This window comes from Anolis sagrei, chromosome 1 (genome assembly GCF_037176765.1).
Source record: "Anolis sagrei isolate rAnoSag1 chromosome 1, rAnoSag1.mat, whole genome shotgun sequence".
Classification (NCBI taxonomy): Eukaryota; Metazoa; Chordata; class Lepidosauria; order Squamata; family Dactyloidae; genus Anolis; species Anolis sagrei.
This window is the reverse complement of record NC_090021.1, coordinates 96,092,545-96,119,506: the sequence shown is the minus strand read 5'-3', so window position 1 is coordinate 96,119,506 and position 26,962 is coordinate 96,092,545. Positions and strand designations below refer to the sequence as shown.

The 26,962-nt window shown below is 38.8% G+C and overlaps 1 protein-coding gene across 1 annotated transcript in view; it reads right to left on the bottom strand.

Annotated features, from left to right (window-relative positions):
* Positions 1-567: 567 nt before the first annotated feature.
* PREP (prolyl endopeptidase) overlaps positions 568-26,962 on the bottom strand; it is a 91,108-nt gene continuing 64,713 nt past the window's right edge. The window contains exons 11-15 of the mRNA XM_060753103.2: positions 12,932-13,068; positions 9,637-9,731; positions 4,633-4,764; positions 1,880-2,036; positions 568-1,212 (exon numbers count right to left, since the gene is read on the bottom strand). Coding sequence (XP_060609086.2) covers positions 918-1,212; positions 1,880-2,036; positions 4,633-4,764; positions 9,637-9,731; positions 12,932-13,068 — 816 coding nt within the window. The 3' untranslated portion in view covers positions 568-917. The remainder of the gene's footprint in view (positions 1,213-1,879; positions 2,037-4,632; positions 4,765-9,636; positions 9,732-12,931; positions 13,069-26,962) is intronic.

The following is a 26,962-nucleotide window of genomic DNA, read 5'->3' as shown; positions in this document are numbered from 1 at the left end:
AATTATTTCAATTAGACACTACAAAAAACATTTTATTGAAAAGAAAGCTTGATTTCTGTGAGCATTAGTGACTTAAACAAAAAACAGTGGCATGTCTGGACAAAAAAATCCCCCATGTTTCAAAGTTTCCAAGAGAAAAGGACATTCATTCAGTAGGAGAGTCCTTTGATTCTTTACTGCTTGATGTCCATTGTTCAAATATTAGTGCTTAATTTAATTACGAGATTATCCCACATGGTAGTTTATCAATACAAAATTTTTAAAATGGATGCTAAGAAGAGGTGTTTCTCTGTATGTGTGTAGGCATCTGTATGTGTGAGTGTGTGTGTATATATATATGTATATGTATGTGTACACACACACACACACACACACACACACACACACACAGGTACATTTAATACTGCTTCACTGTGCAGTGACCTCAAGGAGAGCTGAACAAAATCCTTAAGAGAAGTGACAACACAACCTGAAATTACACTATAATATAGGTGTTTTAATGGAGAAACATTGGCAATATTCCCAACATTTCTTGTGGTTGTAAAGAAAATACAAGCTGACAATTGATACTGGAACAGTACTTACATTTAATTACAAGTGAGCAGGATATGTTTAGAAGGAGAAAATTACATTAAAACTGTATTGTACAGAAGAGTCACCACCACCACCACCACCACCATCAACTTTGAGTCTAAGAATTCACATAACAGCATCATCTGCATTCTGCCTATTTATTGGAACATGCTAATTAAAACAGATGAGTGGACCTAAAATGAGTGAAGTAAACACTGAATAGAAGCGGAAAAGTTCACAGGAAGCTGGGAGTGGCAGTCTTTAAATGTAAGTACTACACCAAGTGCTCCTACTGTTTTAAAATGTTGTTAAAGCCCTTGATTTCAAATGGAGATAACAGTGAGCTATTCTATCCACTCCAGATTTAAGCATCTCGCTATAAAGGCATACATGTCAGATGCTTCCTCTATAACTTTGGCCGTTGGTTTTCCAGCACCGTGGCCAGCCTTGGTGTCAACATGAATTAGGAGTGGATTGGTTTGCTTGGGGTTTCGGCCTAGAACATACTGCAGGGTGGCAATGAATTTCAGGGAATGAAGAGGCACCACACGGTCATCGTGGTCAGCAGTTAGTAATAAGATGGCAGGATACTGGACTCCATCTCCTTCAGGTGTTTTGATATTATGAAGAGGAGAATACCTGCAAGAAGGACATAACACTTGTTTGATCTTTGAAAAACAGACATAATGATTTTTTTCAGCAACGACTCTGGACTTACAACTCTAACACTCAGCTTGAATGATCTTATGTATTTTGAGGAGTAGGAGCCTGTGTTGCTGAGATGGATAGGCCAGCAATGGCAGAAAGAAGGGTGTCTGGATTGAGAAATGGGAAACGCACATGGCATTTTATTGTCTGTTGCAATTGCTTTGGCATTATTATTCTGAACATTTTTCTTTCCCCAGGAAAAGATAGAAAGGTAAACATCTTGGCAGCATCACAACACTGCCTGCACCACTGTGTTTTGCAGCCATCAATGTATAATGTATATGCTGGGATAAACTTCTCTTTAAATACAATGCACTTCTAGATTGCTGTCGAAGCGATTTACATGTAAGTAATAGCTGAAATGTATAGATTGCACATAGATGGATGTTTTCTGGATCTTTACTAATATTTTAAAATTTGATAATATTTATTTCAAACAAGACAGAAAGGCAGACAGCTTCAGTATGTATTCCACATATTTATGTGTGATATAAACAAAACAAAACCCCGAGTTGCCTGCAGGCTGAGAGGGGTGGTATATAAATATAGTAAATAAATAAATAATAAACAAAACAAAACAAAAACCACTGTCACTTACTTATACAGCCATTCAAACTGTTCTTTGTAATCTGAGCAGCCAAAGTCTGTTGTCCAGGCATGACCAATGGTGAATTTATGGAACTTCAACATGTCCATCACGCCCACTTGAGCAATAACACACCCAAATAGATCCGGACGCTGATTGGCACAAGCAGCTTGGAAAATTGAAGGGGGGGGGGGGGAATGACAAATCCAGGTAATATTAACATTAATATGTGAAGGAGATAATACCACTATAAATTAACAATGTTTTAAATAAAGCAGTATGAGGTTGCAGGATCTGATAAATATTGACCTACACCAAGAATACGTATCAGTTTGTTGCTTGATCAAACAAAACACTCCCTGAAAAAAGGAGACGACTTCAATAATGTATATGGAGGTCAGGCATGTAGCCGGGGGGTGGGGGGGTGGGGCTTGAGGGGCTTCAGCCCCCCCCCCCCGAAATTCTCATGGTGGTTTGCGAAAAGGCCTTACTGGTGCATTATTTAAACTGTTATGTTTATTCATATCATGATCTGATCACCATACTCAATATATCGCATATGCATGGGGGTATTGGGGTAATGATACAAAAGGTTTGCTAGGGTAGACACTTTTCACTCAGACTCAGCCCCCCCCCCCCCCGAAACTCAGCCCCTCCCAAAATCCCCCCTGAAAAAAACTCACCCCCCACCCCCCGAACCGAAATCCTGGCTACGGGCCTGATGGAGGTGCTTGCGGGTCTACATTGAAAAGATACACACCTTCAGGAATCTTGATAAATTTTGGCTCATAGTACTAGTCAGCATTAAAGTAAAGGTTTCCCCTAACATTAAGTCTAGTTGTGTCTAACTCTGGGGAGAGGTGCTCATCTCCATTTCTAAGCTGAAGAGCCGGCGTTGTCCGTAGACACCTCCAAGGTCATGTGGCCAGCATGACTACATGGAGTGCTGTTACCTTCCCGCAGAAGCGGTACCTACTGATCTACTCACATTTGCATGTTTTTTAACTGCTAGGTTGGCAGAAGCTGGGCTTAACAGCGGGAGCTCACCCTGCTCCCTGGATTCGACCCGTCAACCTTTTGGTCAGCAAGTTCGGCAGCTCAGTGGTTTAACCCATTGCACCACCAGGGCTAGCATTACTCAATTCCAATTTCTTTTAGCACAACAAACGTAAGACATGGAAACGATTGCCATTCTTTTAAATAGACTGGAGAAAATGAGAAATGAATAGCTGAGACAGCATTTATAAGCTGGCACAGTGTAGTGATTTGAATGTTGCATTAAGACTGGTGAATCTGTGCTAAGCCATGGGAAACCATTGGATATCTTTGGGTAAGTTATATTCTATCAGCCCCAGAGGAAGACAAACAAACCTTGCCAAGAAAATAATGTGCAAAGTTCACTTTAAGGTAGCCATAAATCGGTAACAACTTGAAGGCATACAACAAGAATAACAATGAATGTGGATCACTGTGGATCCAAACCTGGGACACAGCCAGACTCCCGCCAGTCTGAAAATTTGCCATGACCTCCATTTTCTTTGAGAATGGTGCTCATTCTAAAGGAATAGATCTGAATATTTTATCAGTGGCAACACATTACGGAAATGTCAAAGACAGAGTTTCCTTTCCTTTTTCTTACTTTGTTTTCAATAAATGTAATGCACTTTATGAAATAATCCTTGTATATATTTATTTTAGGACAGGAAGAACTCCTCATTTTCAACTGAATGATGAAGGACTTGATTCACAAATGCCTTGCAGAAATCTGTAATCCACCAAGGTGGACAGATCCTGCAACATCACCAGCAACTCCAGCATCATACAGTACTTAGGTGAGTAAACACTTCAAGTGGTTTGGCAATTGCTAGGAACAATTATGCAATGGCCACTGTAGCCTGCTGTGATATGTAAATATTTTGCTTTCTGCCTCTATGCAGGAATTATATGTGTATGTTATGCAGGCAGGATTTTTTTTTTAAATGGCCAACTGATATTCTACAAATCTAGACCTCTTTTCAAGTATGAGCTAAATTCAACAATTATTTTGATACCAATTTCAGCCCCTCCCCTAAAAAAAAAAAGAAAGCCCAGAATTCAGTATCAGACCTATTGATGCATGGCCTGTAGTTATACATCCATAGCAGATCCATATTCATGGTCATAATTCATAGTCATAATTGCAGCACAATTGCCACAACTGTAATACCCCCCCCCCCCCCCACACACACACAAAATTTTTTGGCATCATTCTCATAGAGCAAAGGAATCTGATCTGCTGGTAACTGAGGTGCAGATGGATGATGTTTCTTCCCCCTCCATCAATGAATGAGGTTGAAGCCAACAAAAACAGGACCCCCTAGTTCTAGGTTTGGAGAAGGGTTGGGCTGCAAGATGCACAATTCTAAGTGCTGGTTTTACCCTATAAAGCCACAAATGGTTCAGAGTTTAAGATCGTCCAGGGGGGCCTTGCTCTCCATCCCACATGCTTCGCAGGCATAACTGATGGGGATGAGAGACAGGGCCTTCTTGGCAGTGGCCCCTCAGCTATGGAACTCCCTGCTCAGTGATGTTGGATCAGCCCCCTCCCTCCTCACCTTCAGAAAGAGAGTGAAGACATGGTTCTACGTAGTTATCTAACTAAAGAGTGTTGAATTCTGGCCAAAGTTTTTACGAACTTGCTGTCCAAACCCACAAATATTTCTATATTAAATCTATTCGTGTGCTTTATTTACAAAAGGTTTTAAAAGGAATCACATTATCCTTACCAACTAAGAGGCCTCCATTTGAACCTCCATTAATAGTCAGCTTCTTTGGAGAAGTATATCCCTCGTTGATAAGATACTCTGCTGCATGTTGGAAGTCATTAAAGCAGTTTTGTTTGTTGGCCAAAATACCTCCTAAGCACAAATATACAAAAAAAATTCAGTTAAATCCTTCAAGCATACAGGCTTTAGGAAGAGTGCTCCAATGTGCAGGTAAACACAAAAGCACTGCATGAGATGATTTTTCATTTCCATGAGTATTTTAATAATGTATGCAGTGAGGAATACAAAAGACAATGAAGATATTCCTCAACAGAGAGTTTGGAAGATGGTTCTGCCAATAACCTTAATGCTTTCAGAAGCTTTGAATAATACATACCTGTGCTGAAGCCCGGGGGCTGGGAGGAGGGGAGACAACCATGGCATCACCATATCAGGTAATGTTTCTAATAACTTATCCCATCTAAAAAGCTTCACACTGCAGTCAAATGGGTAATAGGCCTTTCTGATTGAGGTTTATCTAGATTTCTAACAAAATATGCCATTTACAGCTTGTTTATGATATTTTAAGATGATAGGGCATAACAAACCTATCACTGCAAAAAGGTAAATGAGCATTGCTTATAATTAAAAACCCTTGAAAATTATGATACATAACTAGTAATTTGTTTCATTAAACCACTAATTATGGATATTTGTTAGAAATCTGTTTCTATTTTTAGATTTAGCCTTTATTAATTGCAGGGTGATTCAAAACTTTAGAGTGTATATCTAAATGGAGAAACAGAGAAAGAAAAACAGAGAAAGACTGATCAAGAGAGAGAGAAAGAAGTAACATAAACAACAGATTCTTGTGACACTTTAACAATTAAAACATATCGTAAATAAAGTAAATAATAATATTATGGCATAAGCTTTCAGGAATTACAGCCCACTTCACCTGCTTCATGAAGCGTTATAGAAGATTTGAGATCACATACAGTACATGAGTCTGTATATGGGCTATCCCTCCATATTTGTGATGTTGACTTTTATAGATCTGTTTTTACACAGATTTGATTAAAAAAGTTCTCTTCTGGATTTTAACCTGTGGGGTGGGGAGAACCAGTAGGCCACAAGGATGAAAATCTGGTCCGCGAGCCTCCTTCCTCTTTATTTTTTAATTTAATTTAATTTAATTTAATTTAATTTAATTTAATTTAATTTAATTTAATTTAATTCTACTCCTTTCATGCCGCCTGCCACTCCTTCCCTGTCGCTGATCATGGCATATAGTCTGTGTCTGAAACTAGAGCTGATGTGATCTATCCAATGCAATTTTCTGAATCAGCACCCCAAAGTTGACCAGAAACTGATCTGTAACCCTTTTGGTACTAATGATGGAGAGTGGTCTCTGGGCAAAGTGGTCCCTGGCCAAATAGTTCCTGGTCAAGTGCTTCCTGGTCATAAAAGGTTGGGAACTCCTGCTCTAAGTCCTCAATTTGACTTTGTGGACATCTTCAGCCAGTCATGCTGGAGAATCCAGAGATTTCCAGCAAGAATGCCTCTAGGAATCGCTAGTTTCTCCAATGCAATTCTATGGTCAGCTTTCGTGCTGGAAGATCTAGAAATCCCCAAAGAGATGCTCTCTTAAGTCAAAAATTAGGAATTTCATTATTCATGGTTTTTCACTTTCATGGAAGTCTTGTGCCCCTAATCCCAGGGAATACAGGTTGGGGGCGGGGGGAGCTGATTGTATTTTCTCTACCGATATATAGACAGACAGACTTAGCTGTATATATGCCTGTTTGTCTCCATTAATTCTTGGATTAAAAATTCATGCATTCAGACAAAGATTATACTGTAATATATTTTTTTAGTGTTTATGGTGCCACAGTATGCTTTCCTGATCTTACAGGCTTAATTAGTCTCTTGGGAAGCACAGAAATACCCGTGCTTTAAGAGCCAACATGAGAGTTTTGTGTTGCAGGGCAAGAGTGTCTTTCACTTTCTCCTCTTTCCTCATTTTTCTCCTCTGCTGAAACACACACACGACTCTAAATCTAGCAAAGATGTTCACTCTGCCTATCATACTTTGCGTCGCCTGTCACTTCAAAAAACAACACCAACCAACCAGCAGGCTCGCCACTGAAACTAAATACATCTGCATTTAATCTTGTTAAGTATTCTTATTTTCTATAACCAATCGACATCCTGTGTCAGGTTCCTGAAACATTCACCCTTGTTTGAGATCATGGGTGTCAACCTTATACAATTAACATAGTATGCTTTTTAAAAAAATAGGAATTATGGGAATACATAGCCTCATGCTAATTTCTTGTAAACCCACAGGTATTTTATTAATCTCACAGGATAATATTACACTGAAATGTAGAAATTACTCCCTGCCTTTTCAAAACTATTTCATATTTCCGAGGACTGAGCTGACACTGTAAAAATACATTGAGTGTGGGTCTGATAGCAAATTACTAATTTTCATTGTTATGTAAAAACAGTTGAGTTAATAATTAAGGTAAATGGTCATATTTAACATTTAAGAGGAAATACATCATTAACTTTTCCCACGTATATTAGCTTTCCCCATGTGATTGTTTCCTTTGCTTGTCATTTATTATGACAAGCTCAGGTTTTATGAAGCTCTTTTAAACAGAAGGTTCTGGGTTATCTGCTTAACCTCTGATGTATATTGAGCATAATAAAACATATGTACACCTTCACATTTTGCACTTATGAAAAGTTATGAGCCAACTGTTCCCCCAAACATAAATTTTACAGCTATGATCCTGAAATTGTATTGTATTTGTATGTATACAGCAATAAGAACATCCCAGGCCTATAAGATTTCTTTCTCCTTTTCATGTGTAGCTAAAAGAGAGGCTGTCTTTCTGTCTGTCTGTCTGTCTGTCTGTCTTTCAGTCTTTCTTACCTACCTACCTACCTGCCTGCCTGCCTGCCTGCCTACCTTTTTTCTCTCTTTTCCATGCAAACTAATGTTGGTTTTTAAATATACTTAACTGAAACAAACTAACATCATATGGTTCACAAAGCAGTTTGCCTTAATAAACTATAGTTAAGATAATCTGCTTCTCAGGGTAAATCAGAACTGCAGAGTTAATACAACTTTAATTGCCATGGCTCAGTGCTGTGCAAGGAGGCCTCGGTGGCGCAATGGGTTAAACCCTTGTGCCAGCAGGACTGCTGACTGAAAGGTTGGCGATTCGAATCCGGGGAGTGGGATGAGCTCCTAGCCCCAGCTTCTTATGCAGCGACATGAGAGAAGCCTCCCACAGGATGGTAACACATCAAAACATCCGAGCACCCCCTGGGCAACATCTCTGCAGATGGCCAATTCTCTCACACCAGAAGTGGCTTGCCGTTTTTCAAGTTGCCCCTGACATGAAAAAAAATGCTGTTCAAACCTGAGAGTAGTAGTTTGCCATGGCATCAGCACTCTTTAGCAAAGACCTTGAAAAACTATAGCTCCAGAATTCCATAGCATTGATTCATGGCAATTAAAGTGGTATCAAACTGCATTAAGCCTACAGTGTACTCATAGAATCATAGAATCAAAGAATCAAAGAGTTGGAAGAGACCTCATGGGCCATCCAGTCCAACCCCTTGCCAAGAAGCAGGAATATTGCATTCAAATCACCCAGAGAGAGTTTCTCCTAAGCAGAATGTGATAACAGAGAGGGGGAGGCCGCTTTGTGAACACAAAAGTACATTTGGACCCATTGTATAGATTATATCAACTTTATATCAGTTTTGAAAAGATGTTTCACCATTTGGCCTGGACATGAGAAAATGATTGCAGAAACTGCTGCTTACAGAAAACCAATTCTGTTCAAGTCTTTAACACTTCAAATCTATTTTTTTTCTCAAAAAGCCATGATAAAGCTCTGGTGAATTGAGGAATTGCTCATATTGATTCAGAATTTGTCAACTACTTAACCAGTTGTACAGATAGTCATCACAAGGTCAAATGCAAAGGGAAGGAAGGAAAAGGAAAGGACGGAAGGCAACAGACTATGAAGGAGATTACATTAATTGGCTCCAACAAACACATATGCATTAGAAATAAGCAGAAAATGACAAGAAATACATTATTAGTTCATTATTTCAAAAAATTATATCCCATGCTTCTCAAACCCCCCCCCCTTCCCGGTGGGGGGGGGGTGCTCAGTGCGGCACATCCTGTGCTTTATTCCAAATCTTGAAAAGGTCATCTTTTTTGGATGACAGCTCCCATTCCATTGGTTGTGCTGACTAGGACATTCAAAGTCATAATCCAAAATTTAAAAACTCCAAGGTCTCCTTTATTTTAAGTGCTTTATTGCACTTTCAGCAATATGGCATCATGATTCTCTACCATCTAAGACCATGGTGCCAAATTCACTTAATGTCAGAAGCAGCTGTCTGGTAAATTAACAGACAGATTTTAAAGCTAATGTTAATATGCAGTCTGCAGTGCAATGTCAGGAAACAAGAAAACATGGTCCTCCAACAGAAAGGTAAACTTTATTAAAAATTCATTAAGTTTCTTCTGTTAATTTCACTTTTTGTGTGTGTCAGGAGCGACTTGAGAAACTGGAGGGACATTTTGTCTTGGACAATAATATTGCAGACACACTGGCAGGCATGCTTCATCTTTCTCAATATCATCTGATCTTTTTTCCTAATTACAAGGAAATACTGTAGACCACAGAAACAATTAAAGTAATACTGAACAAAGCTGAATAACCTGAAAAAATGGAAAAGAGGAATAGCTGCATATTCATAAAAAACACTATTTTAAATGGCTTTTAGAAAAGATTAAGAAAGAGAACAAAACTATTTTTGTAAGCCAAGAGATAGTGAACATTTTCAAATAAGCTTGTAAGGATGCTGCTCTAAATGCAAGCTAAACAGGCCTGTGTTACCTGGATGAACACCAATATCTGACCAGCATAGGAAAATATTCGGATTGTCATTGAACCGCCATCTGCTCTTGCACAAAGAAATCCTTACCTTTGTGCCAGGTCTCTCCATATTCGCCACCTCCCCTGATGTTAGCCACAGCCATAATGCCACCCAGATGTCTTATAAAAATCAATCTTGATACACTGAAATAAAAAGATGGAAAGATAAAATACTCTGAGGATGACTGCCATAAATGTGGGCAAAATGTCAGGAGATAATGCTTCTGGAAATGGCCATACAGCCATATTCCAGAACTCACAGCAACCCAGTGATTCCAGCCATGAAAGCCTTCGACAACACAATATTTATGAAGTTTAAAAACTTTACAACTCAATTATAGACAAACTATAAAACAGCACAGGTAGGAACACACCACTAAAAGCCCATCCAAGCAAATTACTAAAAGACTAATGTTTTAACTTTTTGGCAGAGGGATAGTAAGGATGTGTTAAGAAGGGAGTTTCAAAGTCAGGGAGCAGCCAAGATGAGCCTGTGTAGGTTTTTGGGACAAAAAGATGGGCCTCTCTGGGTGATCTCAGAACTTTATTGGGCTCATAAAGGGAGATATGGCCCTTCAAACAGCCTGGAAGCAAGCCAGAATCTATGTTATCCACCACTGACTAAAAGACCACATCTTCTCATATGAGACTGCCAGATGTTTCAGATCCTCAGCAGAAGTCTGGCTGTGTGTTCCAACATCTCAAGAAGCTAGGTTGGAGTGTTCACAAACTATTTATTTATTCATTTCCTTTTATTTCATTCTGGAAGGGAACCAAAGATGGCTAAGACAAAGACAAGACTTCCTCTGTAGTGACATCTTAATTTCAAAACTAATTTCCAAAGTAATAACCGAATAGAATACAAGTAAATCAACAAGGTTCCTGGGACATGATGTTTCTGGGTATTATGAAAGTAATCCTAAAGGACAGAGAAGAGCGAACTGATAGATGACCCATCCCTTTCAAAACTTTTATGCCTTATGTTGTCCAGGGCACAATAGTGTTTTTTGATCTAGTGATGTGACCAGCTCCTCAGAGTTACCCTCCAATTGAAAAGACTGAAATGTATATCCCCGTTCCAGTCTTTTTAATGGGAGAGTAACTATCCATGACAGCTTAAGGTTGGTGTACTCATGAAACTTCTCCTCTCCCAACTTACTCAGCAGAGATTCACTCTGAAGTACAAAGGCCTACTTCCAAGCCTAGGTAGGGCGGTTCCACACAGTGCAAAAAGTCCGTGCCAACCCAGGTTTAAAAAACCTTCAAGGAAGGCCTGGATCTAATCCACTATCAAATTACTTTGATAGTAATTTGATTGTCCTGCTTTCTGCTTAATGCATTCACTTTTATCTGTGGCATTATTTGGATGTCCCAGGTAACAATGCGGGAGGGCACATATTTTCCACCCTGTGTGGATGTACCTATAGTGATCTGCAATTTGTGACTGCTTTCTCCACCAGCAATCACTGCTAGTGTAGGAATAGATTTTGTCATCGCATGAATTGTTGCTAACAATGCATGCATTTTTCCTTGCTACTTCTCTTACTTCTGCTACCTGGGTATTTCTTACTTCTTTTATCTTTAACTATCAGGCTTTTAACATTTATGCTTTTAACAGAGATAAAAGAAAACAAAATAAAGCAAGAAATGTACAAGTAATTATTGAGATGTCTAAATCATCAAGCATTTCTAAACACTGCTATTAAGATGGTTCTTCAGGTGACCATTAGTAATCACAAAAGTAAAATGAGAAAAGGGCTTACGGTCAAATGATGCTTGAAATTAACAGAATAGGATGTTCAGAGTGTAAAGATAATATACAGGAAGAATCTTGCTTAATGGGAAGCAGACTATATTTTCTCCCAATTTTCCCTTATTTTTTTCAATCTACATGTATCCCTGAAGGCAATATGTTTGCTATCAATATCTATTTGACTAACATACGATAGTATTTTCTGCCCTTCAGGCTGAATTCAGTAAACGAGTCTGGCAAGTCTGATGCTTAAATATTGTGCAAGTCTTTCAAAGTCCACTTTATCTTCACTTAGAAATGACATTGTGTGTCCTTTCCTTCCGGACGGTTGAACCATTCATTTGGGTTTTATTGTCACGTCGAATTTGAAAGTGCATGGGTGAATGACTGGCTGCTAGTTCAGAAGCATGGCAACAAAAATGGAAACAGACACCAAGCAGAGAGAAAGTCTCCATGGGATAAAGTTTATTTATGGTTGCTTGTTTTTGGAATCTTCCAAGGAATAGGATTCTGTTGTTCAGCAATGAACTGTTCATAATTTCAGCATTTTCTTTGGTACTGAGAATCCATATGCATTCTGCTGGAATAGAAATCACTTCCAAAATCTTAATATTTATTTGGGTTACTAAATTATCCAGGTGTGCATCTACACTGTAGAATTAATTCAGTTTAACACCATTTTTATTTCATTTTAATCCCGCCTTTCTCCTGACTCACAGTTGTTTCTATTGACTACAACCATTCTTTTCATTCCTAGGAACTTTCCAGAGACTGGCAGCCAGGAGCTTGCAGGCCACCTCTGGTCCACAGATTATCACCTTGAGTTTTAGTGGTATAAACAAAACATTCCAGAGGAAGGAAATTGCTGGCAAAAGATGCAGGAAAAAGAGCAAGCTATTTAACTTGAAAACTGTATTTTGGGTAAGCTGTTTAGCTTCACAGAAAATGCCCTAAGGACCAAAGCCTATCTAGAATCAGAGTCCCCACAAAAGCCAAGCAAATGCACAGACCACGTCAGTAGGCAAGACACAGAGATAATAACTATTTCTTGCTGTTTTCCCTAGCAACAGATGTTCAGGTTCATACTTCTACCTCATCTTGGATGCAATACATAGCCATTATGATGAAAATAGTCTTATTCTCCACGGGCTTCTCCATTTTCCCCTTGAAAGAAAGGCAAAGCTGGTAGCTATCACATTCTGAATACTACTGTATTGCACTCTTTGTAAAGAAGGATTTTATTTAATTTGTTCCAGATTTCCCCACCATTTGAATTCACTGGGTAGACCTTGATGTTCAGTACAACATGAAATATATAAGCGCTTTGTAGCTACTTCTTTCTGCATTCTTTTGCGCATCTGTGAAATGTCCTCCTTTGTTAGCTGTTTTTTTTTTTAAATTAAGGAGCACTTTCTATTGGCAACATGGCTGTTATGTGTAGAACAAACAGCATGAACCAAAACTCAAATGTTTTGTAGGTTTAGCTTAAATATTCATTTGCTGTACATTCATCTTGAATAATAAAGTGAGTGATCTCATATTACAACAGCTTCAGCATTTTAATACATTTCCCATAAGACCCTGATCTTACCTGTAGCTTGGTGTGATTGATATGTTGAAGCCACCATAACCATAAAGGAAGGCTGGGTGAGATCCATCTAATTTGATTCCTTTTTTGTGGACAATAAACATGGGGATCATTGTGCCATCTTTGCTGGGGTAAAAAACCTAGTATAGAGGGGGGGAATGTAAAGTATAATTAGCATGGAATACACTTCCAATAATATCACTCAGAGTCAACCATAAGCATGTATTTACACCCTGTCATAAAAAATCTGTTTCTATTAAGTGAGCAACACATTCAAATAACTAATATACACAAAGTATTTTATGGAACTAAATAACATACTGTTGGATGAAGAAAAGAAAAGGGTGTGTAATAGCAAAGATACATCTATTGTTCCTAACTACTTGAACAAGCTAACTCTTCCCATTCCAGTTGATATAACACAGGTGTGCCAATCTCAGCACCTCATCATATTAGGAAACACTCCGTTTCTGAGGTTGATTAAGGAAGTTTATCCCGTTCGGTTGGTAATCCATCAAAATCCGTCTGAAAAATGATGCAGAAGTGGAATACAGTATTTCTAGATGATATTCTAATAATATTTGAAATACTATGGCATTTTCCATCGCTGAAGTGCTGTTTTTGCATGTTATCAGAAAATAGCAACAATATGACGTCATCGGGGCATGTCCGGTGGGCTGAGTATTTTGACCCCAGAATTTTTGGGAGGGAAGCAGCCACCATTTCTCTTTGGGATATCAAAGGAAAAGAATCTACAGAATTAAAGAAATCTGGAACTGCTGCTTTACACACACTGTCTCTCTCTCTCTCTCTCTCTCTCTCTACACACACACACACACACACACACACACAGATGAATCTGTGCAATTTCTTTCTCTGTTGTTTTTGTATTGAAGCAACAAGCTTTCATTTATAACTATACCCCTCCTCAGAAGGAGAAACAGCATTATCAGAAGCTGTTGTTGCATCTGCATCGCCTCCAGTTCAGTCTCATAAAACTGAAGCAGTAACTGCAGCAGCATCAGTAGATGTAGATTAGATTAGATTCCTCAGAACTCTGTATTTTGCATAAAAGGTAGTGATCAGACAAATGCATTTACTGTGCAGATGCAAGTATGTTTTTGAATACATCACTGTTCAGATTTAGATTTTTTTTAAAGAAATAGGTCATGGAGTGACATAGTGGGTCTTCTGAACAGATTGAGAGAAGCAGCCTTCCACAGTGTGATGGGAAAAAGCACAGCATTTTCTGAAGAATATGAGTATTTGGGTGTGATGGGGTCAGTATGCATCCCATCTGCATTCAATCAGAAAAACTATGGGATGCATACCGATAGGAACTGATTATTTCCTAATGTGATGAGGTGCTCATTTTCACCAAAGGACACATCAGCCTTATGGTTGCCTTCAAAGGGTTGTTGTAAATGTAAGACTGTATAAATGTAACTATGTTGCCCTGGCATTGCAGGCCACTTAAAATTACATGGTGGACCAGATTTGGCCCACGGGTCGTGTGTTTTTAACATGTATAAGATATGGAAGTCCTGCTCTCACCACAATATTAATTCATGTCTGTAGTAAAGGAGTAGGATCACATTTTCATCCTCATCCTCAAATTTTTGCACATTCAATGTGAAGAGAAAACACACCTACACCTCTATGTAATTGGGAAGCCTACAGAATCACGCTCCCAACCACACAATGAGAGACAGCTTTCCTTGTACTGCCCTCTCATGTTCAAAGTCTTCCAGTGGGAGACATCTGAATGTTTAGTCCTTGATTCTGAAATTGTTTTTGTTTCGAATCCAATGTTTTAGCATTCTGTTTCTCAGCCATGTCTCTTCTTTCCTTGGCTACCTTCTCAGCAGTCCATTTCTTTCATAGCATTCATTTTAAAAGTTGGAAAGTTCTTGCAGCTGCATATTGCTAGGCACGGTATGCTTTTTTTGGGACATCAATAAAAAAGGGTACAAAATCAACTTAATGGATGCGTGAGAAAATAAACAATCAATGTTGTATTGTATCTAAATTCCTCTAGGACATCAAAACCTTGTTTTATACAATGTTCTCACTAGTTCCTGAAATCTAAGACCATTGAGAGCAAGCAAGGGAGTTCAAACAGGAGTTCCCTGTGATATTAATGCGTGCTGATTTACACAAGGCAAGCAGAACCATTGCTGGTTTTACAATCAGCATCCTGGATTGTCTGCAAACACAAATCTAAAACAGATCAGGTTTTCCAGTAAATCTACAATAACAAATGAGAATGTCTTTGTGCTTGTGACAGCTATAACACATCACAATCGCATGTCAGATACCTCAAAACTAGAAATAGCGGCTTTGGTTACTGACCAAATTGAAAGGCTAAGCTTCTTAACAAGTGGCCTCAGTGGGGGCTAGCCTTACTTAATGCATTAGGAAATAATGACAAGACATCTCAATTTTGACAGTTTTGGTTGTTGAATTCCAGCAACCATGTTCTGAAATAAAGGTGGAAAGGGGATGGAAAGGGGTTTCTCCAGGTATAGCTCATTGGTAAATACCTTTTTAAAGAGCTAGAATGTAAAAAGACCTATAGAGCAAAAATACATTGGAAAAAAATAAGAAGGCTCTTTGAGATTTTTTTTCTAGTGTCAGGAGCTACTTGAGAAACTGCAAGTCGCTTCTGGTGTGAGAGAATTGGCCATCTGCAAGGATGTTGCCCAGGGGACACCCAAATGTTGATGTTTTACCATCCTTGTGGGAGGCTTCTCTCATGTCCCTGCATGGGGAGCTGGAGTTGACAGAGGGAGCTCATCTGCGCTCTGCCCAGATTCGAACTTCCAACCTGTCGGTCTTCAGTCCTGCCAGCACAAGGGTTTAACTAGCTCTTTGGCCTGGAATCTAAAGATGCCTGAAACTTAAAAAGGCTCTGGGTTGGAAAACAAGAAGTTACAGACCGAAGCAGCGTTGGGCACAGTAACAGAATGCAATGTTACTGAACTTTTGATTTCGTTATTGCTTTCTAAGCAAACATCCACCTTCTATCCTTACTGGAACGGAACACACTGAACAGTAAGAAACAGCTATTTTTGTAGTTAGTAGGTAACTCCAAAAGGACCACAATCCTTTCTGTCTCTCTCATGTAGCATTCAGTCAGTACAACTAGCATCATGCCTGTTTGTAAAATGAAATGCCACTACTGGTGTCCCAAATTAGCTCTTACTCAATCACAACCACATAGACAATGCTAGGGTTGGGAAGAAGAAGAATGCAGTGGGTGGAGGATCTGCAATGATGCTTTTGAACACATTCCAAAACCAACCTACTATTTATGGCTACAGTGTAAGTAACAGGTGGTGGGGAAATCTTCCTTCCCCCAAACTCAAAGCACTGCAGTTCTAATAATCTATTATTGAAAGACTTGCACAGAATAAAAGGCTTCATACACATGTCTGACTGGAACTACTACACCACACAAATAGTATCAGATGTCAGAATAGGAGGTGGGATCACCAAACAAGCTTGGAGAAGATGATAGCAAGCATGCTGTCTTTCATAGCACTTATCTCAAGTTATCTGAGCTATGGGTTGTTGTAGGTTTTTTCAGGCTATATGGCCATGTTCTAGAGGCATTCTCTCCTGACGTTTCGCCTGAGGATGCTTGCCATAGATGCAGGAGAAACGTCAGGAGAGAATGCCTCTAGAACATGGCCATATAGCCTGAAAAAACCTACAGCAACCCAGGGATTCCGGCCATGAAAGCCTTTGACAATATATATATCTGAGCTATGGGTTGTTGTAGGTTTTTTGGGCTGTATGGCCATGTTCTAAAAGCATTCTCTCCTGTTCTAGAAGCATTCCCTCCTGACATTTCGCCCACATTCTGTTCTAGAGGACCAGCAAACAATGTTAGCTGCCATAGGTAGATAAACAGAAAAATGTGTAGAGGAGGCCTTCACCAAGTCAAACCAATAGTTCCAGCTAATGTAGTATCTATAATTGTGAAGCCTAGTGTACATGTGATGGTTGTCAAGACCCGTTAGAGCACCTCTGCTCTGAATTCCATTCTTGATTTCAGTAGTTAAAAGTCAGTTCATACCAATTGAGATTCTTCCTTTAACTTTTTTACAATTATAGGTTTTGTTTTAATACTAGCTGTAAATATCTTTCATGTTTCTAAAAGTGTCTTTAAACTTCTATTTTCCTTTATTTTCACTTAAATAGTTTAGTTGCCAATCTTCACCAATACAATAGAAAATACACTTTAAAAAGTGTTGGAAGTATATCTCAGGACAAGAATTTTTCTTGCTTCATCTTTATTAAGATAATAACAATATTAAATCCCAATAAAGAAAAAAAGTAATTTATTAAGGCTGCAGCAGATTTAATTTCCCCTTAAAATTGCTGTGAGAAAGTCCAGTTGTTTCTCAAATGGCCAATAACAAGAGGTACATTTAGAAAACGAAGAGAGACTAGAAACAGCAGTTTCCAAGGAGAGGAAAGAGAGAACACAGGGCCTATTTTTAGACTTCAACAGTCCTCATCAGAAAACGTTAATGCTAACATCTCCCTTTTTGTAAGAGCTTAGAGAGATAGAGATACACTTGTACCAGTTACATTTTGTTATCCAAAGCAGTGCTAATTGAACCTTGTTATGGAACTTACAATTCTGTGTAGGAACACTGATATTAAATGATTACAGGAACAATTTGTGAGACATATGCTGTCTGACTGCCAATTTGTGAGTGTGTGTACCTTCAGGTTACTTGTCGATCTATGGTAGTGACTCCCAAACGTTTTCCCCCTTTTTTGACCAGGGATCACTTTGACTAGGGACCACTCTCCACAATTAGTACCAAAAGGGTTACAAATCAGTTTTTGGTCAACTTTAGATTCAGTTTGGTTATTTGGGGTGCTGATTCAAAAAAACTGCATTGGATAGACCACATCAGCTCTAGTTTCTGATACAGAGCACATACCATCCAGTAGTCACCATCTGCTAGCCTACAGAAAACCATATTTAATAATTTAGAGCTATTGTGATAGTAGTAATCTTTTGTGGGTAGTCAGCCTCTCCCCTCCCGAAATCCCTGTTGCCTCAACATGATAAGAGGGTTTCGTGAGACCAGTTGCTCTCGTTGCCATGTCGTTTCAAGGCAACTATGTAGTAATGGTGAGGCAGTGGACCATATTTTCGTTCTTGCGGACCACTCGGTGATGAGTCCCCCTAGGGGTGAGAAAAGCGGTATATAAATGCTTTAAATAAATAAATAATGGTCCGCGGATCACAGGTTGGAACCACCAGTCTATGGTGACACCATGAATTTCATACATTTTTAAAGGCAAGGAACACTCAGAGATGATTTTGTCAGTATTTTCCTTTGAAATGAACTATATTTAATATCTGGGTATGTTAACAAAATTTCATTCCTATAGTAGCTTGCTTAGCTAGTGGTATAAACTGTGCACTACAACATACCACTTTATGCACACACAAACTCTTACACCACATAATGATTTAGGTTAGGAATGAGCAACTGGATTTCAGGTAGATGCCACATTTTGTCCCCATGCCCAACTACCTCAAATAATTTTGGGTCCTAGTCTTGCTGAAGGTCATATTTGAAGTCCTTTCTGATCATGATTTAGGATCATTCTGGCTTATTCTTTTGAACAGTTAGCCTTTGGACAGTGGTGAGGAAAGCATTTACACCAAATCTACATCTCAGGAACCTCAAATAAAAATATTTCACAATTTTTACCTGCAAAAATTGGAGCAAGTGGCCTGAGAGCCAGAAAAGGGGAGCTGGAGGCTGCATACAATTAGTGACTTGATACTTTTACACTTCCTGGAGTTAGATTAATGGAACAGAAGCAATCTATGTTAATTCTTTATGTTAAATTATCAGTGCCAAATACAGCAGTTCCCAAGTTACAAAGACCTGACTTACAAACATAGTTAAGAATGAAGGTGAGACAATAGGAAGTGAGAGAAATCTACCCTTTGGAAAGGAAATTCACTCCTGAAAAAGTTATCATGGGGAAAAGGTGTCTCCACTGAAGTTTTCTCACCAATCCTTGTTTCCACAACAAACCATTTTTTTTCAAAAGCTAATTATCACAGGGACAGAAAGTGAGGTGGAATCTTCTGAACAGGGGGCACAGACAGCTACACAAACATAACAGAAGTGTTAACCCATCCCTATGCTATCAAAGCTTTATTTATTTATCATCTCAAAAGTGTTTTGAGGGTACAGTTGTAATGTATTTAAAAACACAAACAAAGTTAAAAACTTGGCATTATGCTAAACGTTCTTTAACCAGTAGCTTGCCACTTGGAATTGCTGTAAGAAGGTCCTCCATTGTGCATGTGGCAGGGCCCAGGCTGCATTCCAGTGAGTGGTCTGTGGTTTGCTCTTCTCCACACTCGCATGTTGTGGGCTACACTTTGTAGCCCCATTTCTTAAGATTGGCTCTGCAACTCGTGGTGCCAAGGCACAGCCTGTTCAGCACCTTGCAGCATTCAAAACCTATATAGGCTGGAGTTACATTTAAAATACACCTGTTCCAACTTACATACAAATTCAGCTTAAGAACAAACCTACAGAACCAATCTTGTTCGTAATGTAGGGACTGCCTGAAAAGGATTTTTAAAAATAGTAGTGGTATATGGAGAGATATGTCAAAGAAAGGTGTTTTGGAAAATTTCAGAATCATAAATAATCAAGGAAGCTTTCAGTAGAGTTCATTTCATGACTCACCCATGGGGCAAGATAGGAGTGTCATGCTGATTGAGGCTAAATGTGAAGAGCCAGACATTGAAAGGGGGGGGGGGGGGTCTCTTGTTAGTGAGCCTGATTGTCTCATAATTGCTGGAAATAAACACACCAGGTGGCCAAAGGAAAAGAAAGAAACTGAAGAGAAAGATAATTCTCCAAAAAAGTTCAGATGGAAATCCTGCAAGGAAGGCACACAGTGAGTTTCTTTTAATTTCTGCTTTAGCAACTAAAGAAAATCGTTTAATTCCCTCTGCACAAATGCCAAGTGTCAAAAGGTTTGGCAGGAAGTGGGTTAATCAGACATTTTTGAAACTGTTGTATTTTTTCTTTTCTAATCTATTACTAAGTGAGTTGAAGATCAGCAAGTCTTTCTTCTATTTCCAAAATAAATAGATGTTGTTTCTCTTGTTTAATACATTACTAGGAAAGATAAGAAATGGAAAGTCAATTTCTTTTCATTCAAGCAGTTCTAATGTCAGAATGCTCCAGGATTCAGGCAATTATTAAAACAACAGCTGGGGGACATGGAGGTAAGGGGCAAAAGGGAGACACAGAACTGACACAGACCTTTTTGCAACATGAATAATTGATAGCATTAAAAAGGTGCATTGCAAACTAGATCCCTTTTCTGCTCCTGCTCACTCTAGCATATTTCCTCCTCTATAAATAATTCTCTTAAAGACACCTACCCAATAAGAACGTACTACAACTCGTATCACAATTGATATGGCAATACATTTGTGATGCTGGATTTGGGCAGCTTCTTTAGTCTACAAGAAACCAGCTGTCTATTCAGCACACCACTGTCAAACTCAACAGGCAGGATCTGTGAAGGCAATTCATAGCCCTCTTAGAGGGAAAATACTGTTATTTCCTACTCAGCTTTCAGTCCTAGTTGATGACCACATGAACTTAAATCAAGTCAACTTAAATCTTTAAATGTGCTTCCATATGTATAATATAATATAATAATGTAATTTAACCTATATACTAATATAAATATGTACTGTATGATTCGTGTTATATGCGGAGGATATGTTCCAAGATACATACACACTTGGATAGCTGAGGCCATGGATAATAGCAAACTATATTTTAACTGTTCTTTGGTGGGAATCACACCATAGAACATTGGTTCTCAACATGTGGCTCCCCAGATGTTTTGACCTTCAACTCCCAGAAATCCTAACAGCTGGTAAACTGGCTGAGATTTCTGGGAGTTGTAGGCCAACAGATCTGGGGACTCACAGGTTGAGAACCACTGCCATAGAATCACACCCAGAGAAGGTCACACATACTTTTTTGGAGTGTGGGTACATGAAACCACGCACACTGAATCAGTGGATAATGGGGCTCTGTAATTATTGACTGTCCTACAATCACTTTAATCTATTGGATGACGTCAGAATTTTGATATAAAGGAAGCTCCTCCCTGGCACAAGGTATCTCGCCAAAGCTTTCTATGTTTGTATTAAATAACTGCCTGTCCACCTCGCCTTAGGTATGTAATGCTGAAGATTACATAATTTGGCACCATAATTTAGAAATGAAACATGATGGTGGAGGAACAGCTGGAAATATCTGCCATCATCATATGCCCCTACCCCGTGTGTTCATATGGAGTTTGCAAAACTAAAGCAATTAGAAACTTTCTGCAATTTCCTAGCATTATAATTATAATACAGATTTGTTCCATTTCAGAGCAGTGGTTGGACATTTATCATTCATGAAAGTTGCTTAGGTGACTTCCAACCAGAACCTTGTTATAAGTAACTGAGCTTTATGAAAAGCACCTTTTAAATAGTAGTTTGTCATCCATTTATTTATTAGATTTACTTGCTTCCTGAAAGAATATTAGGCCATAACAAGGGAAGCCATCTTCAGCTTATGGCCATTCATCTTAGCAATGGAAAAACATGGCCCTGAGAATATTAATGCCTATTTATTTTCAGGGTCATGCCACTTAGTTAGTTTCATGGCAAATGCACCAAGGAGAGAGTGGAAATGACTAATTTGAAAAAGGCAATTTACTGTGAATAATGATTGGCACACCATGATTATAAGCCAGCACAGCTCATCATAGTGCAGCCTGTGGAAGTACTGGTATGCTGAGCCATGTATCACACCCAGACTTACTGCATACCCACTGAAGCTGCCTCCCCATGACCATTTTGCACCTGGTGAGAGATTTGAGAAGTGTTAGCCAGATGTGACGCGATTACATCGTGGACTGCGTTCAACCAGGGTCCCTGGAGGTTGCAGTGGCCAACGTAATCATTTCACATCTGTCTACAGAGACATAGCCAACTGGTTTGATTTTCCCCACAAGGAACAGAATAGCTGTACCTGGATGGATTCAGTGATAGATCTAGGAGGGCTTTGGTCACTGAGGAGGGAGGAAGCGAATACCAACTTCTGCAGCAACCCAAAACAGACATACGCAAGGTAATAATGATAGGATTCTAGTCACAATCTGTGAAGCAAACACTGGCTATAATGAAGGCCAGCAACATCTTCTATTTTTCCCCAAGCTCACAACCCACCATACGATTGGCATCAGTTCCTAGTGCATGTGTTAAGACCACTAATTGTGATGCTAAACACAGAAATGAATCTCTGAAGGGGAATCTATTGAACTGCTTGTCTAATACAGTAAATTGTAAGATACAAACAATTCTCTTCCAAGTTAAGAATGCTTTTACTTGCAAAGTAAATAACAAACTATAAACACTCTGAAGGGAGCCAGGGAAAATGCTGGAAGCTCCAGTCATTCTGCCAAATGAAAGCTATTACTCTCCAGTCAAGATTTAATTTCAAAGATGAAAATCTTTCCTCAGTTGCTGTATCAGATATAAACATACTCTCTGAGCTGATCATGTGCCTTGATTAAGAGGCCATTATTTGGATTATTAATCTAATATCTTTGAATGCTATTCTTAAACTAGCATAGTACATAACATAATTCAGAGAAGGTCACCTAATAATTCACATAGTTAGACAGATGCTGAAGGACTAGAGAGGTTCACAAATATTTCCAGGTTATTTTTTTTTCCAGGAATACTTTTTGGAGCATGGCTAAATAAAACTATTGATATTGTATTTGTGGATAAGGAGGTTGTACTGTAGTTCTTTAATTTGCAAGGACAAAAGAGAGATGATATTGAAGTTTAGCTCTGAATGCAAGTTTCTCACCTACATAATGACATCACCATTGCCATTTTTTTTTAAAAAAAAGTTTGTCCGGTCTCAACACAAACCATAACGCTTACTGCTCTAGTTCACAATACTCCCTGAATGTTTTCATGACAGTATCCCAAGCAAGTGGGTGACTGAACTCATAAGTGTGACCCTACCATTAGGCAAACTTGGGCAGCAACATCATACTCAAAATAATGTCAGTGATAGCAATCTCTTGGCTCTCTCATTGTGGAAGGAAATAGCACAACTTTGTCCCAAGTAAATAGTGTGTTGCCTAAGTATGGAAATGAACAATATATTATTGAAAATGTTAAAGTAAGCTTGAATTGCCATTACAGTTACCTTTTGTATGTGAGAAGGGAATGGCACACCAATTTTAGTGGCTGGCCCTACTAAAAGTTACATCTTCTCAGACTTCCTAGGGCACATATACATAAGTCACTTAGGCTAGTTTTGAAATGTCATAGAAGAAAGTAGTTTTGGTGTGCTGATGATTACATTCAGAGTCTGATTGGTACTTACATATCCTGCAGAGGCTGACTTCAAATGCTGCACTTTCAAGCTGACTTTATGCTGTATTAAACAGTCAGTATAGATGTTCCCCTAGGCTTGAGATACTACTAACAAGACATATTCAGATTTAAGAGGCCTGTGGCTTCACAAGGGACAGAGACACCCTAGATCCCAAGGGGAGTTATTTTACTATTGCTATGGAGTTTTTTTTAATGCTATCATTTCCTTCAGTTCCCACATGACCAAATAAAGGAGAGGCCTCTGTCTGTATTGTAATCCCTGCACACCAACAGAACTATAGCAGAGACAACATATGATATACAATGTAAACTAGTGATTCCAATACTGTAACTTTTTTTCTTTCTCCTTTATGTTTTTTAAAAATATTTTGTTTGATGAAAAAGCCATGAGAACTTCGGAAACTTGAATGATGTGTTTTTTGTGCAATTGCTTTGACCAATAGGACGTGAAACAATGGCTTCAAACTACAAGAAAGGAGATTCCATTTGAACATGAGGAAGAACTTCCTGACTGTGAGAGCCGTTCAGCAGTGGAACTCTCTGCCCCGGAGTGTGGTGGAGGCTCCTTCTTTGGAAAATTTTAAACAGAGGCTGGATGGCCAGCTGTCAGGGGTGATTTGAATGCAATATTCCTGCTTCTTGGCAGGAGGTTGGACTGGATGGCCCATGAGATCTCTTCCAACTCTTTGATTCTATGGTTCTATGATTCTAATAATGATATTCTTCTTCATAGATTATTTGGGGAAAGTGCTCGGTTCTATTATGAATTAAGCTGAGGGAAGCACACTCAACCATATGTCATTACAATGACCCTGTTCATAACCACCACCACCCCTCCCAAATCTCAACACATTCTTTCCAGTTTAACTAACCATTGTGTTTTTTAATGGGAAGGGTCAGAATGTTAATACATCCTTAATTACTGCAAGTGACTATGTATCCACAAATACAATATAATTGTTTTATTTATTTATTTAAAACATGTATAGTACATCCTTCTCACCCTGCTGGGAACTCTGGGCGGAGCACAACATACATATGGCAAACATTCAATGCGGGGACATAAAACCATAAATACATACAAATATTAAAATCACTTATATCCACTTTAAAATCAGTTGCTTAAAAATCATCTCAGGGCACCATTCTATTATTGCCTCACTGCACTGCCCCAAACACTTGGTCTCACAGCCAGGTCTTCACCATCCTTCTGAAGGACAGGAGGGGAGGGGGGCTGATCTAATATTTATTCATTTCTGCCTCTGGATCCCATAGCTCAGTGGTTCTCAACCTGGGGTCCCCAGATGTTTTTGGCCTACAACTCCCAGAAATCCCAGCCAGTTTACCACCTGTTAGGATTTCTGGGAGTTGAAGGCCAAAAACATCTGAGGACCCCAGGTTAAGAACCACTGCCATAGCTGAATCCATCTGTTCCTCAAATGCAGTCGAAAATAACAACTGGAAGTGAGGGGAAAACCTAGTTCCAATTTCACTCAACTTTATTTTCTGAGGAAAACAAAGACTTGTTTCAGAGTAGAATCATGATTCCTGGATGTTTCCTCACATTCCTTGTTTTACTCAGAAAATGCTAGGATTCTTTTCCTATGGCCCTGTAGAAAAACAGCCAGGATGTTAATACATCTCTAAGTATTAGCAATTATTAACAAAATCCTGCTGCTTTCGTAAAAATACTTTTGAATTTTCACACAAAAGAACTGGGAGCTAGATTTGCGAAAAGATGTCAGAGGTTTTGTCTGCCTTGGGAATACTGGTGCAATATGAAATGATGATGTGTTAATTGTTAATCCACAGAGGTGAGATTAATCTGTATTCATAAAGGAATATCTGTGATACATGGAAAATTACAATAAAAATGGGACATATGATTTCCATATTCCATTTCAGAAACAATTGGGGGAAGAGGAAGGGTTTAGTAAAATGCAATATCACATAAATATAAATTCAATTAAAGAAATCTTTATTCAGAATGCCACAGTCCCACAAAGATTATAAAAGCTTTCCTTTAAATGTCCACTAAACAATGTTAAGTACCTAATGCATATTTCCATTTTCCATACTGTAAGCAATTTGTGTATACTGGGATCAATAACTATAGATTGGACTAGATTTTCCTCCATTCTAAAATGGTTTTTAAAAAATGGGGCATCTTGTCGAAGGCTTTCATGGCTGGAATCACTAGGTTCTTGTGGGTTTTTTCGGGCTATAGAGCCATGTTCTAGAGGCATTTCTCCTGGCGTTTCGCCTGCATCTATGGCAAGCATCCTATAGCCCGAAAAAACCCACAAGAACCTAATGGGGCATCTGATTTCAGGTTTGGAATTAAGCTGTCAGTCTCAATTTTATTACTCATCAGTCAATTTCATAACTCTGGGAAAAAGAAAGTTTTACCCTGCTGTACATTTACCTGGAAACTAACAGAGCCTGGGAAAATTTAATTAATTAGTTAGTTATAATTCCAAGGTCTCCCCAACTGGTTATACTATTCAATATAATTTTTAAACACATTCTTTGCTTTCCCCATTTTCAGGAAGTAACTCAAATAGCCACTTTCAACTTATGATAAATGCTGTTTGCTTGTAATACAAATGATACTCTCCTCCCATGCACACTTTTGTCATTGCCTCAATCTGTCATCTCTTCATCATCACAAAAGGCACAAATCATGTGCATGTTCAGTAACCCTCATCTGAAGTTTTCCATTGTGATTTGTCCAGAAATACTTACAGAGTTTACCTATGTAAACTGACAACAAACCAAAGATAGGTAACCTTTGGCCTTAAGGCTTGCAATATTTCAAGGGGATGGTAAAACATGTGGGTGTCCCCTGCAGACAGCTAATTCTCTCACACCAGAAGCGACTTGAATTTCTCAAGTCACCCCTGACACAGAAAAGGGGGAAGAGTATATCCCAGTGATGAATGAGGTCAATACCATTTTAAATCCCCTCTATAACGTAATTAAGGGATATCTAGGGCAGGGGGGAACAACGAATCCCACAGCTGCCACCAATATAACGAAATTAAGGCTGACCATAAGTTGAATATGTCAATGACCGATGTTCTTGTTAGGTATGACTGCCACCACCTCAGCTTCTATTGGCCTGAGGAACCAAAGGTGTGAATGTGTTATAGGTAAGGTGTGTTTGAGCTCTTGGTTCTTCTATTTCTTCTTTACTGGATGACTGGACTTTAAAATGGTTTGGTAGACTGAGTTAGTTCTGTGGAGATTGACATACTGAAGCTGACACCAGTTAAAAGTGAACTAGAAAGGGTTTATTGAATTTTAAACAAACAGCTACTCATATAATGAGCGGTACAGAAGTGTAATTCAGATGTAGAGACTTAGTTACTTAAACAAGTAGTTCCACTGACAGTAAAGCTTTTATCAACTGTGAGAATCCTTAAACACACTGCTCTATCTTTAGACACAGGATGACTTGAGAACAGATCCCTATCTGTCTCTCCCACAGGGCAAATAAGCACTCTTATACTTTTCCTCAGTATAAACAGACAAGTCTTTCT